Below are 13,239 nucleotides of genomic sequence, written 5' to 3'. Positions count from 1 at the left end.
TTCGAAGGGGGGGGGGGCTAGTGAAATCCCCCCCCCCCCACCTCCCACCTTTAGCACGCCAATTCTTCCTTATATTAAAAGCATCTAAAGTATTTGTTTAGAAAAATATTTCTTCTGATCTTTCATAAAACAAATAACATATTTGCTTTTATAATTTGATAGAATTAATTTATTACCTACATAAAACTGTTATTTTATTGCGAAGAAAATTAGTGTATTTTCTCGAAATGCTTGTTGACCACTGAAACCTCATTCCCCCCTTAATTTTTTATTGGAATCGCATGTATAGGCCCTGCAAGGTTAGGTCTCACAGCATGGGTTAGGCAATCCCCTTATTTTCAACCTATTAATTTGATTTACAAACCTTCCTTCCATATATCCGTTTTCTTTCCTTCCGTCTTTTAAATAAGGAAATATTTGATCCAGACGATAAGTTTATTTCATTACATAGAGTACCCCTTCCTATGGATGTCTCTCACCCCTGTACCTACTATATATACAGACATTTATGTTATCATTTCTTTGCAGGTATGACGACAATGCCGCCTCCGACCGGCGCACGAGACCACCTGAAGATAGAGAAGGATGGCAGATTAATAAACCGGGCTACGGCGCCAGATCTTCCAGAAAAGGCAGGACTTCAAGTTTTGCTTTGGCTTATCATAAAAAAAGATAAAGATACTTCTGTGTAAGAAAAATGTTAAAATAAGAAATATTGACCCTATCTATCAAAAGGGATAGGGGTTAGTGGGCCGATGTTGTACTTAGGTTGAAACAGGTTAATTTATATAGGGTAAAGATTAGCCCTGCAGGGTTTTGTGCACCTTATTCTTAGGCCCCGTAAGGTTTTGACCTCACGCCTAACTTCAGTTTATTTCAGAAATAAGGGGAAGGGGGTTTCTGTACTCGCCAGAAACTTGAATCGAAATCATTGATAACATATATATACGAGGCATGTAGTGAGTCTAGTTGTATAGAACATACTCTGCGTGTACATAATTCAATGTGTTGAAACATCTAATTCAACAAACCAAAATTTTATTGTTTAGTGGTTTCAAATGGGAAAGGGGCTACAAATTCTAAAAACAAAAATACAATAATAAAGTAGACATTATATTCTATTTAGATGTATCTACTAATTGTGTCAGGAAGGTGAAAGGTTCGATTATCACCCCAAACTGCGACATATTTGAATAAAACCGTTGAAATTATTTTATGTTAAGATTAGAGATAATGTCCTAATGAAGCGCATCATGATAAAATAAAAATAAGACTTCTAGACAAAGGTCGTTAATTCAAAGCCTTGATTGTCCAAAAAAAATCATAAACAACAAATATTTAAGTATAAAAATTTTGTATTATCTTTGACTTACTTTATCTGTGTCCCTATTTTGATTTGATTAGCAGTATTTTGTTTGATTTCATTATTTCACATTTTCTGTTAAATTTGTTTCATTTTTCATTCATTTCCGGATATTAAATTTTGAAGAAAAAAAATTGAACAGTTGAGAGATTAGAAAAAGTGTTGACTAAATTTTTTATATTGAAAACATCAAGAAAAAAAAATAATAATGTTAATAATATTAATTTTATGTTCTATTTTTGCAAAATTTTAAGGTTTTTTACTTAGGGGTTTATTTTAACAGTTAGGTATTTGATAGGGCAGGGTTGGCATTAAAAAAAACAAGCTTAAAAAACCAAAAAAAAACAAGTTGGGGATGGTTTTTTTTATAATGTAAATAATACAGTAAATAAGTGTCAAAAACCTAAATACCTGATATAAAATTCTTATAATAGTTTAAATCTTGTACTTATTATATGGTGATTATATCTAATAGGCATAGCATACAAGAGTAGACACAGTGAAATAGAGACATACTATATAAAATATACAGATAATTAACTTTATACTAAATTAGAATACTATAATTTGGATATTACTTAAAAAAAGTGGTTTGTTCTTTTTAAAAAAAACCTGGTTTTTTACCATCTCTGTGATAGGGTATAAATAGAAATTTTCAACAAAAAATTCTAATCTACAAAAGGCAAGGGATATTTTGTTTAATCATCATTAGGATGATTGTCTTATTTTGAAAGTTAACTGTGTAGGAATTATAATAATGATTTATAAGTTTTTCTCAAATATTAGTTGCCAAAAACACTTTCCATTTTTAATTCCAGACCTTTTAGTACATGTAACCCTTGATACCTTGGAAGGTATAAGGTTTCCTTTGCATACAGTTTTTATTATATTTCTCGTTAATCTTTTAATATTTGCAAAAAAAACTGGTTTTGCTAATAATAAAAATATTCTTATCAATGATATTTAAATGTATGCAGAGAAAAAAATCTAACCAAGCAAAACTGAGAATGAATTAATGATCAGGACACAAGATTACAAAATTCTACCCCGAGTACAACACACAAGAATGCTACACATCATATCAATGGATCTATGGATAGTCCAGGTAAACACAAGTTCGCTAGTTGTCTGGTACAACCAGCTTCAAAATTAGAGACGTTAATAATGTTACAGGTTTTTTTTCAAAGTATTTAGTGGGCACAGAACTCCCCCTTCTCTTATTTTTAAAATTAATTGAAAACAATGGAGGTGTGCCTTAAACATATTTGCCTACCCTGTACAAAAAATTACCTAACCTAAACTAGTTCAAGATAATAATTAATACCTTATAATAAACTATCCCCCCCCCCTTTTTTTCAATTTATTTAAAATAAAGGGAAGGTGGATTCTATGCTACCCTTCAAACTTTGAGTGTTCAATCTTACATTGGTATCTTTTTAGAAATGAATTAAACATAGTCGTTAAAAGTGACTTATGCTTCAACATAAACTTTTTTATATATCAGTCAAAGACATAACAACAATTGATCCGCAAAAAAAGTTAAAGATCGAAAAGATATTTATCTAATTCATGTTGTCTACATTTTATCTAAATTCTTAACTTTTATATTTCTGTAAAACAGCTATTATAACATAATAGCCAAAAACTTGGATCATTGAATAAAAACTAAGTAGTGGGTTTTGTCGTATTTTCACAGTAGCCTTTCTCCTATTTCTAGCCTCTGCGGGTCAATCATTAACATTTACCTTACCTAAAATAACCTATCAAAAGCTGCTGTGAAAATACGACGAAACCTGCTACTTCGTTTTCTTTCCATGATCCCAAAACTTTTCTTGGGATGTTAGGCTTAGCTATGCTGAAATTTCACTTTTGTTCCATTGATAAACAAGTTTCTTAAACCATTAAAAATCTATCTAATTTTTGGTTGTTTTCGGATTGTATCATCTTTGTTGTACATGATCAAAAGATATTTATGTACATACATTTGAAAATATTGCGTTTCTAACATTTAACATTGTTTCAATTCTTTTACTCTAGGTAAATACCTATTTTTCAGGGATTTAAGACTTCTAACCAAAAAAAACATTTTCTCTAATTTATATTTTGAAATTTTGCTTGATTGGCTGGAAAATTGAAAGGATTATTTTGATTAACCTCAAGAGAGACGTGACAATGGGCTGTGTTTATTACACTAGTCCCCAAAGTTTTATAATAACGTATTTCCTATTCTTTTGCTTAGCAACTTTGGGGACTTCAGTAAATTTTGATTAGTTCGTTCATTAAGTTGAGTGTTCAAACGTTTCAGCCACTAGTTTTAATCTTCAGAAGGGGCAATTATGTGTATCATCATTGTGGATGTACATCAAATATACTGGCTATTGTCTTATCCCTCTAGATCACTGGATTTAGTCCATTTATTAGAAAAATATTAGATTCTATTTTATACATAGATGATATTACAATATTTTTAGTAGCGAAGCTACTCTATAATTCACTTTGTCCGTCCGTCCGTCCGTCCGTCCGTCAGTCCGTCAGTCCGTCAGTCCGTCCGTCAGTCCGTAACGCTATGGGGGAAATGGGATTTACTCAGCTCCTATAAAAGATAGAATGCTGAAAATTTTTGACAACATTCCTATCATTAAGGAGCACAATTAACTATAAAACATCATTGGCGGTCAGAACGCTTTTTAGAAGGTTTTAGGCTATTTTTTTATTTTTCACATTTTTCTCCATATCTTCAGTGTTTATGGACCGATTTTAAAAATTTTTTCAGTTACAGATATCAAAATTGAATTTCCCGTCGTTTAAAGAAAACAACCATAAAGGCCTGACTGTCTTTTTAGCAGGTTTTAGGCTATTTTCATATTTTTCACATATTTTTATATTTTTCACATTTTTCTCCATATCTTCAGTTTTTATGGACCGATTTTCAAAATTTTTTCAGTTATAGATATCAAAATTAAATTTCCCATCGTTTAAAGAAAACAACCATGAAGGCCTGACTGTCTTTTTAGCAGGTTTTAGGCTATTTTTTATATTTTTCACATTTTCTCCATATCTTCAGTGTTTATGGTCCGATTTTCAAAATTTTTTCAATTATAGATATTAAAATTAAACCTCCCGATTTTTAAAGAAAACAATCATGACAGCCAGACTGTCTTTTTAGCAGGTTTTAGGCTATTTTTACATTGTTCACTTTTCTGCTTCGCTACTTATGGATGTTGTCATCCTTGTTTACTCTGCTAATAGACTAATTCTTTTTGCGAGCTATACTTGTAATCTTTAAATTTTTCAGTTTTCTTGTTTTTGTTAACAGCTTTGTTAGCACGAACTTTGAAGTCGCATTCAAATTGTTGTAGCGAACAAAATGTGACACTAGAATAACACAGAGATCTAGAGGGATGATATAATGGCCAATAAATTGATGTAATCCCCAATGATGATACACATAATTACCCCTTTTTTAGACTAAAATTAGTAGTTGGAACGTTTGAACACTTAACATAATAAGTCCCCAAAGTTGTTAAGCTAACGAATAATAATACGTTATTGTAAAACTTTGGGGACTAATGTAATAAACAGCCTATTGTCCCCTCCCTCTCTGAGAATAACACAACAACATAACTGGAGTATTTCAAGTGTTGATTTTGGCTTTCCAAATTATTACATGCAAATTTTTCAACAGAAATGTGTATTCTGAAAAAAAATCTTAAATTGTTTGAAATATTAAAAACTGCTGATATAGGTACCTATTATTTAAAGTTTCGCACACCAAAATTAGTTGGTATCACTGTGATCAATTTATAGGGATTTAATCGTAGCAATAAGAAACAAATATTGTAATCAACATATTTTAGGAACAATTAGATATTTTGGCATTCTAGATTATTATTTATGTTTGCCTTTAAACAGAAAACAATAAGGTGAATTTGGAGGTGAAATAGTTTATTTTTTGTATCATAGGTCTCCCTGTAACATTGATGAATAAGAAAAAAATACTTTCAAGAGATAAAATGGAAACATTTACTTACATAAAAGCAAAATGCAAATCTAAAGAAACAAAGTTGAAAGAAAAAAATTGTGGTGGGAATAAAAAAAGTTTTTACCAACTCTCCCTCTCTTTAGTAGCATAGCTGCTCTATAATTAAGAATATCCGTCTGTTCTTCTGTTTGAAAACCGTTTGGAAGAGAAACGTGACTTTCTTGGCTGATATTTAAGACAGAAATTAGTATTTTTTTGTGAAGATTCCCTCTCCCAATGAGCATCCAGTATATAATTTACTTGATCCGTCGGTTTTTTCGTTCATGCTACAAAAGACCAATACATACTTTCGCTATTTATGAATGTTGTCATGTATTATCTATGTTGCGTTTATTTTTAGATGAAATTAGAAAAAAGTATACGTAATGATAAACTAAATACAATAGGTATTTTATTTATGTATATTATTAAGTGGATTAATAATGTTGTTTCTTCTAAAAATCTGCAGCCAGCTTTTTTAGAAAATTAGTCGCACATTCCCTGGTAAAAAATTTCCTTATTCTATACTTTAGTTTTTACGACAAACCTCTCCTATGACTAGCGATTTTAAGGATAAGACCATGAATCAATTTAAATCATTTTTTTGCTGATGAAAAAGTTATTGGCAAAATGAAAATTTCTTCAGATATAATATCCCTGTTTCCATGAGTAAGTGGTAAGATTATAAACTTTTTTTCTAGTGGTCTGGAAAAGTTATTTTAATCTTCCCCATTTGCATTATGTAATTATTATCTTTACCAAAGAATTAAAGATGGTGTTTTTGTTATACAAATATTTTAAAACTAGCGGTTACGCCCTTAGACGCCTAGCTTCTAGGGGCAATTGAGGGAAGGGATGGTAAGTCGACCCTCCACTTTCAATTTTTGTTTAAACAAAAAAATTGAGGGGGGAGATTTTTCTTGGTTGGGTGTAGGACGTAGGTACCCTCCTCCAATAGCTAAAAACCAACCCTAGATATATATGAAAAGCTTCACTTAATAGTAGGAAACATGTCGGTCCTGCAGTTTCCGAGATCCTTCGCAGCAAACAGAAGAAATTATGCACAGACATCCAAAAACATTAATTTATAATATTATTCAATTTTGAAAATTAAATTCATAATTTTTTTTGTAGATTCGCTGCCTATGATGAATGGGCAGCTAGAGGGAGGAGAGAAACCGTCCAAAGAACAGTATGACAGGATTGTTAAATACACACAGGTAGATTAGATTAGATTTATTATTTTTGGGTGTACATACAATACATAAAAAAGACCAACAATACTAAATGAATATTATATACTTATATTTATATATACTGTCAAATTTTATTGATATGTTATTTTATATCAAAATTTTCTTCCCAACTGGCAGTTTCCTAAAAAGTAGGAATTATGTAGTAATGTGAATTCACACATTGTTTTCATACAGGCCAAACAGGTATAAATAGTTAACTGAGATGGGGTGAGGGGTAAGCTCCCCGAGTTCAAAGTATACTATGATAGGATTGTTAAATACCCTCAGCAATAAATATTTTTCGTATTAATGGTCATCCATGAGGAACCCAGCGTCCAAAGTATAAGATGAGAGGAATACTTCCCGGGATTGTAAAAGGGAGAAACCATCCAAGGATTGTTAACTACTCTGAAGAATAAATTATGATTATTCCCTTGAACCAAAAAAATATCCAAGTCAGGACACATTTTATTGAATAAAACCTTTTTCTCAAATGATTCCCAATATTGCCGAACATTACATTAAAAAACTTTTAAATTTTAATGTTCAGACATAAATACTAAAGAGGATCTTTTATTATTTCAATGGTATTTGGTATTATTTAGGCATTCTTTAAATCATTTGTAATTTTGTGCATTTGTATTTAAGTATTTCAAAGTTTTAAAAGTTACTATGTAAGCAATTTAACCTCAAATTATTCACTACAGAAAATACACTCCAAGTTCCTAGCTTATTTGTACATCTAAAATAACAGAAAATTTTCTTTGTAAATGATTAGGGATAAGACAATGGATGATAAATTAACTTGCATCTTCTATACGTTAAACAAAATTAACAATTAGATTAATATTATTGATGGAAAAAAGTTTTGACACTGTTAGTATGTTTAACTAAATCAAGATTTATTGAATTCCTCAACGTTTTTTAAGCAAACGATTGAAGGAACGTGTTTTTAGACCTCAGGGACCAGCTTGAAGAAAAAGCTTCTGATGTTTAAAAATGTTGTTATTAATTTTATTTACTTTCTTAATAGGATCAAAATTTAGAGTACCTATTTAAAGTAAAGTTATTCAGTGATTAATTCAGAAGTTGTTGCAAAGTGGTTTCATGTTCTCTTTCTTTCTGTCATTACTATACAAAATATTAAATACTTGCATTATGAATCATTGATTTAGATGTGTATTCTAATTCAAGTCTAACATTTATTATTACCGAAGCAATAACAAGCTAACAACATTTTTTATGAAAAATCATACACTTTTAATTTATGTAGTCAAATATTTGATCGCTTTACTAGCATTTAGACAAACATGACCATAGTTGATATTGATGTACAACTTAAAAAGCGGATAAGTATAATTAATAATCGTTGTCTTCCTTGTTGAACATTTGATTGTTGAAAAAATAGATCACTATTCCTGCAATTAATATTAATTTCACAAAGTTCTGACTTGTCAAAACTTTGTAACATTTTCCCAGTTTACATTCATCAAAGCGGATTTTTAAACTAAAAATATTTGTTTTTAGCGAAGCTACTCTATAATATTTTTCCATCCGTCAGTCCGTACTTAACGCCATGGAAATTTTCTATGCATCTATTTAAGTCAGTTTGCTGATTTTTTTATGAAGATACCCCTTATCAAAGAGTAACTACCTAGCAAAGGATTTACATTGTCCGTCAGTTTGTCGGTCAAAAGACAAATTCATTTTTTAAAAGGTTTGTTATCTTGTTTTGTGATGTTATCCGATTGTCTATCCATGATTTCTTTGTGTATCGCTTCTTATGGATGTTGCAATATGGAATTTTAAGCAACTGTATAACAAGGACAAATATGTCTTTTAGTTTCGCAGCGATAATTAAGAACAATTAAAACATTTTTGGCCAGATATTTGATATCTTACATAGAATGCATACTGTAAAGAAATATTTTTTTTTATAGAATTTTCAATTGCAATAAAGCTCAGTTTTATTATTACTAAAACTAATAAATTAACATATTGAAACTCACTGTAAGATACTAGATTTAAGAAATGTTTCAGTAAATAACAGAAAAACAAAAGTTCTAGTTTTATTTAACCCTTACAGATCGGGCCCCAATTCCCACCTTAATAGATCGGGGGGGGGGGGGGGGGGGGGCTCAAAGAGCCCCCCCCCTCTATCTCGGCTCCTGGTACAGATAAAGACGTAAAATTTTTTTCTGGTGGTTCATGTGTATTTTTAGAGAAAATTACTTTTTCTAGTCATAGCAGTCAGACCGCTCCTTAGCCGCTTTTTAGCGGCCAGCCGCTAAATTTTAAAACAGCTGTAGAGCGGCCAATTTTGCAGCTAGGATGACCAAATTTTAGGACGAACTTTTATTTTTCATAACAAAAAAATTACTTTTACTGATCATCGCCGAAAAACGGCAAATAACGGAAACCGCCATTTTCGGCGGTTACGGCGGTAAAACGGCGGTTGGCGGCGCAAATTAATATTTTTATCTGTTTATTATTGCTCAAGGATTTACCAAAAAAAATTATAGGTCTCTAGCTGTAATGGAAGCCACGATATTCATGATATATGTCTGTAGTAAAAGCCGGACAAAAATCGGTCATAAAGTCGGTCAGGGAGCGGTCAAACGGTCATAACACCACTTTTCTCAGATGGTCATTATTATCTAAGTATTCACCAAAAAAATTTTAGGTTTCTACCTTATACACAAAAGTCATAATGTAGAAATTAAGATTTATTTAGAATTTTTTCTAATTTTTTTTGCTACCCAACCGACTTTGACCGGACACCACGACCGACACAGACCAGATATCCTAATAAAATCAACTCTTGCCGACGTATAATTACTAAACTTAAAAAGTCATGAAGTTACAACTCTCCATCTTACCTACAAAAAAAATGAGATTGAAAAAAAACAGGTTAATCTCCTGTATGTGTAAGACATAGAGAAAAAGATAACCACCTACCTTATCTTAAATTTATGAAAAAAATATGATTGGGGAGGGGGGAGGAGTGATTTCGATGCTCCATAAGCACTTTGAGGAAAATTACTTAAAAGTCTGTACATCTGGAATCAATTAAGATTACCTTACACTTGATGTTTAAAAATAAACACCCAAGTATCTGCTGAAAAATGTTCAGAAATTTTTTTTTTAAATTACAAGCTTTCTACATACATAAGTAATTTTATTTTTACTTATCCTAGTCTAAAAATATTCGAAATTAGGTAATTTTTCTGAGTTTATAATGAAAAGGGGTAGAGGCTAAATTTTCTTGTAAGAAATTTATATATAAATGTACCTACACTTCCCTTTAAGTTGAACTGTCTATGCCTTAACAGAAAAGGCTAACACAAAACTTTGTCCATATACCTATATTTGAACTTTACTTTCCTTCACTTTTAGTCAGGAAGCGGGGGGACAATCGCATTTGAATTATAACCTTTATTTAAATCAGGAATTAAATATTCACTAGCGTTGAAAGAAAGGGGAGAAGATTAATTTTATCTTTCATTGTCCTATCCCTGCTTCCTTAACTTTGAATACAAATATTGAATGAAAGAGAAGAGTTGAGAGTATGGACTAGTCGACTCAAATATTTAGCACATAAGTAAGTTTTGGAATAAAGGGATTATTTTCCAACGTTTTTAAAATTTAAAGGTATTATATTTTATGGGATTTAAAGGGAAAATTAATTGTGTATTGCGTGTGTTTGAAAGGGCCGGGGGTTCAATTTATGTAATAATAATAATAACTGTCTGTATACTTCATCTTTAAAAATCTAAAAAACATTATTAATTAAAGGATAAGACAATGGACGATAAATTGATCTCCTATGATGAAAAACAAATTACCAACTCTGTAGATTCAAATTATGGGTTTAAACGTTTAAACTCTTTGAGTATAAACCAACTAATCAAGCATGATTTACAGTCCTACGCCCCCTCACTCCCTGAAGAACTATGGATCTGGTGGATTAATTTTTACTTGTTCCTTATCCCTGCGTCAAAACTGCACTGCGTTACATAACAACATATAAAAAGCATGGGTGGTATGCACTTTTATCTCAGACAAAGTTATACATAATATTGCATAAAAGTTTATCGTTTACATTTGTTCTACCACTAAAATTTTTTTACTTCTTCTATTGAAGAGAGATGGAGAGGACAATGGGCTGTCTATTACACTAGTACCCAAAGTTTACAATAATGTTCTCTTATTCGTTAGCTTAAAAACTTTTGGGACTTTTACTGAATTTTGATTGGTTGCTTCATTAAGTTGAGTGTTCAAACGTTTCAATCACTAATTTAAACTACAGAAGGGGCGATTTTGTGTAACTTCATTAGGGATGTACAACAATTTATCGGCCATTGTCTTATCTCTTTAGATCCCTGTCTTTTCTACTTATTTGAAACAATTTTCCTTTCTCTCTGATCAAGTCAGATTTTTCTCGATTTCTTTATCAAATTACTCATTCATGCTACTGGTATTTTTTAAATGTTTTTATGTAATAGAATACCTGTATACAACATCTGTTAGAGCAAATACAGTACCTAAAATTCATATCCAATTATTATTTGATCCATTAATAAGTGAATATTATGATTAAATCTTTCTTACTTTTAAAGTTAATTTGCTTTATTTTCTAAAATAACAGCACATTTTTCGAGTATTTTCAAGAAAAGGGGTTTCAGGCAAGAACCCTTTTTCTCAAAATTTTAGTTTGGGGTTTTGAGTTTTATTTTAAAATTTGCAAAATAACATAAAACTAGCCCATAAATCGTACAAAAAAAACCCAACTTTAGTACAACTACTATATTAGGTACTAGCGGTTACGCCCCTAGAGCCACTTCTTTGAAGTGGTAGAGGGGTAAGAAACCCCTAAACTCTTTTAGTTTTTCTTTGGAATTTATTATCTAAAAAGGAGAACCAAAACGGTTATCGAGATCTTATTTTAAGCCAAAGATAGAAAGATATTCTGTTACAAAAGGTTAGGTATATGTTTAGTAAAATGAAAAGTAAATATAAAAGTAACTTAATAATACAACAATTATTTTTTCAGGAACTAAAGCAGCTGAAAAACAACCAGAACGCGAAGCTGATGGAAGAGGCAATTCTGAGATCGTCTTTACGAAACAGCGCCAGGTATAGTTAGTAGTGTCTGTGTGACCATAGTTTCTTAGAGTTTTGATCTAAGTGGTTATGGAGTAGGACGAGACACTTTAGTATGCTAGGTATCAGGGCCAGCTCAAGTACTTGACCCGTTGTATCAAGGAAGCTACTCTTTATTACCTTTAGCATAGTTAATTTCTACTTGTAAATTAAGCAGGCATCATTTTTTCTTATTATTAATTCATCAATTTACGATAATAATGATATAATGATGATAATTTCGGACAGAGATAAATAAAAAAAATGCCCTACTTCTTTAGAACACTAAAACACTTAAAGAAAAAACATAAAAGATTTCTTTAGGACATGAGGTTATAGCAATAGGCAAACATTCGTTATTGGTAATGTCCTCATACATCAGAGACATCACCCATTCATTTGGGGATTTAAAAACATACATATGAAATTAAGAAAATATACAGTAGGTAATTTCAAAAAAAAAAATTTTTGGTCGCGGTTCAAATACCTGTTCTATACATAAAAATAAGCAATACTATGAATTTTTTTGGTTCTATCTTGATTCTAAGTGGTAGAAGGTAAAATCAAGATTTTTCGAAAATACGCGAAGAATGAATCTTTAAACCTGAACATTAGGGTTATCGGTTACCGGTCTTTAGGCTGCCCTAAGGGCACCGGTTTGCCATTTTAGACCATAAGTTCAATAGGTAACTGCCTTTTATTTGCCTTGCCATTTCTAAAAAGATATAGAACGCCTTTCTGGCCCATCTGTGGTCTGAGATCTGAAAAATTTGTCAAACCAAGGATCCCTTTGTACTCTAAAGTCATGTATCGAGAACTGAAAAACATCGAAGTTTCAACCTAGTTTTTAAGACAATAACTCTAAAATTGGCCACAGATGAGCTAGAAAAATGTTCTTTATCATTTTAGTAATGGCATTGGATTCTACTAGGAGGTACCATTTGAACATATATTCTGAAACGACATGAAAGGTGGCATTAAAGTCGAGAACTGAAAATATTTTAAGATTCTTGGATTTTGGTAATTATTGGGTTAGTATATTGGCCATAGAATCAGTTCTAGGTGTCCAAATCACTTCCAAAGGTGTTTTTGTTGTCAGGGTAATATGCTGGGTCAGATATTTTATCTAAGACCAATAAAACTGACCCTCTAATGACTTGACTTGGCGATATGGTATGACCTCCCTGTAAGAGATAGAGTATGTCAGTTAGTATGTACTAAGACATTTATTCATTAGTATCTGTATTCCTTTTTTATAGATATTTCAATTTTGAAGCGTTTTACAGCAATTCTTACAAAAAAAAACCCGAAAATGGCAAATTATTGCAAATTTTCATCAAACAAGGATGACAACAACCATAAAAGCGAAGCTCCAAACTGGTAGGACAAACGAACATGAACACTTATTGAGTGTCAGAATTGAATAAGCAGAATACAAATGTATAAGTTGAAAAAAATAGTACATTGTTGCAAAACTG

At 31.3% G+C, this 13,239-nt stretch overlaps 1 protein-coding gene across 1 annotated transcript in view; it reads left to right on the top strand.

Moving 5' to 3' along the window:
• The window catches only part of LOC145328626 (protein PALS1-like), a 75,236-nt gene that overhangs the window by 26,382 nt on the left and 35,615 nt on the right, over positions 1–13,239 (top strand). Inside the window, exons 6-9 of the mRNA XM_080172384.1 lie at positions 529–632; positions 2,387–2,468; positions 6,519–6,604; positions 11,673–11,755. Of these exons, the coding sequence (XP_080028510.1) occupies positions 529–632; positions 2,387–2,468; positions 6,519–6,604; positions 11,673–11,755 (355 nt within the window). The remainder of the gene's footprint in view (positions 1–528; positions 633–2,386; positions 2,469–6,518; positions 6,605–11,672; positions 11,756–13,239) is intronic.

Source organism: Acartia tonsa, chromosome 9 (assembly GCF_053477335.1).
Source record: "Acartia tonsa isolate MP-2025a chromosome 9, ASM5347733v1, whole genome shotgun sequence".
NCBI classification, from domain to species: Eukaryota; Metazoa; Arthropoda; class Copepoda; order Calanoida; family Acartiidae; genus Acartia; species Acartia tonsa.
This window is presented reverse-complemented; position numbering and strand designations above follow the sequence as displayed.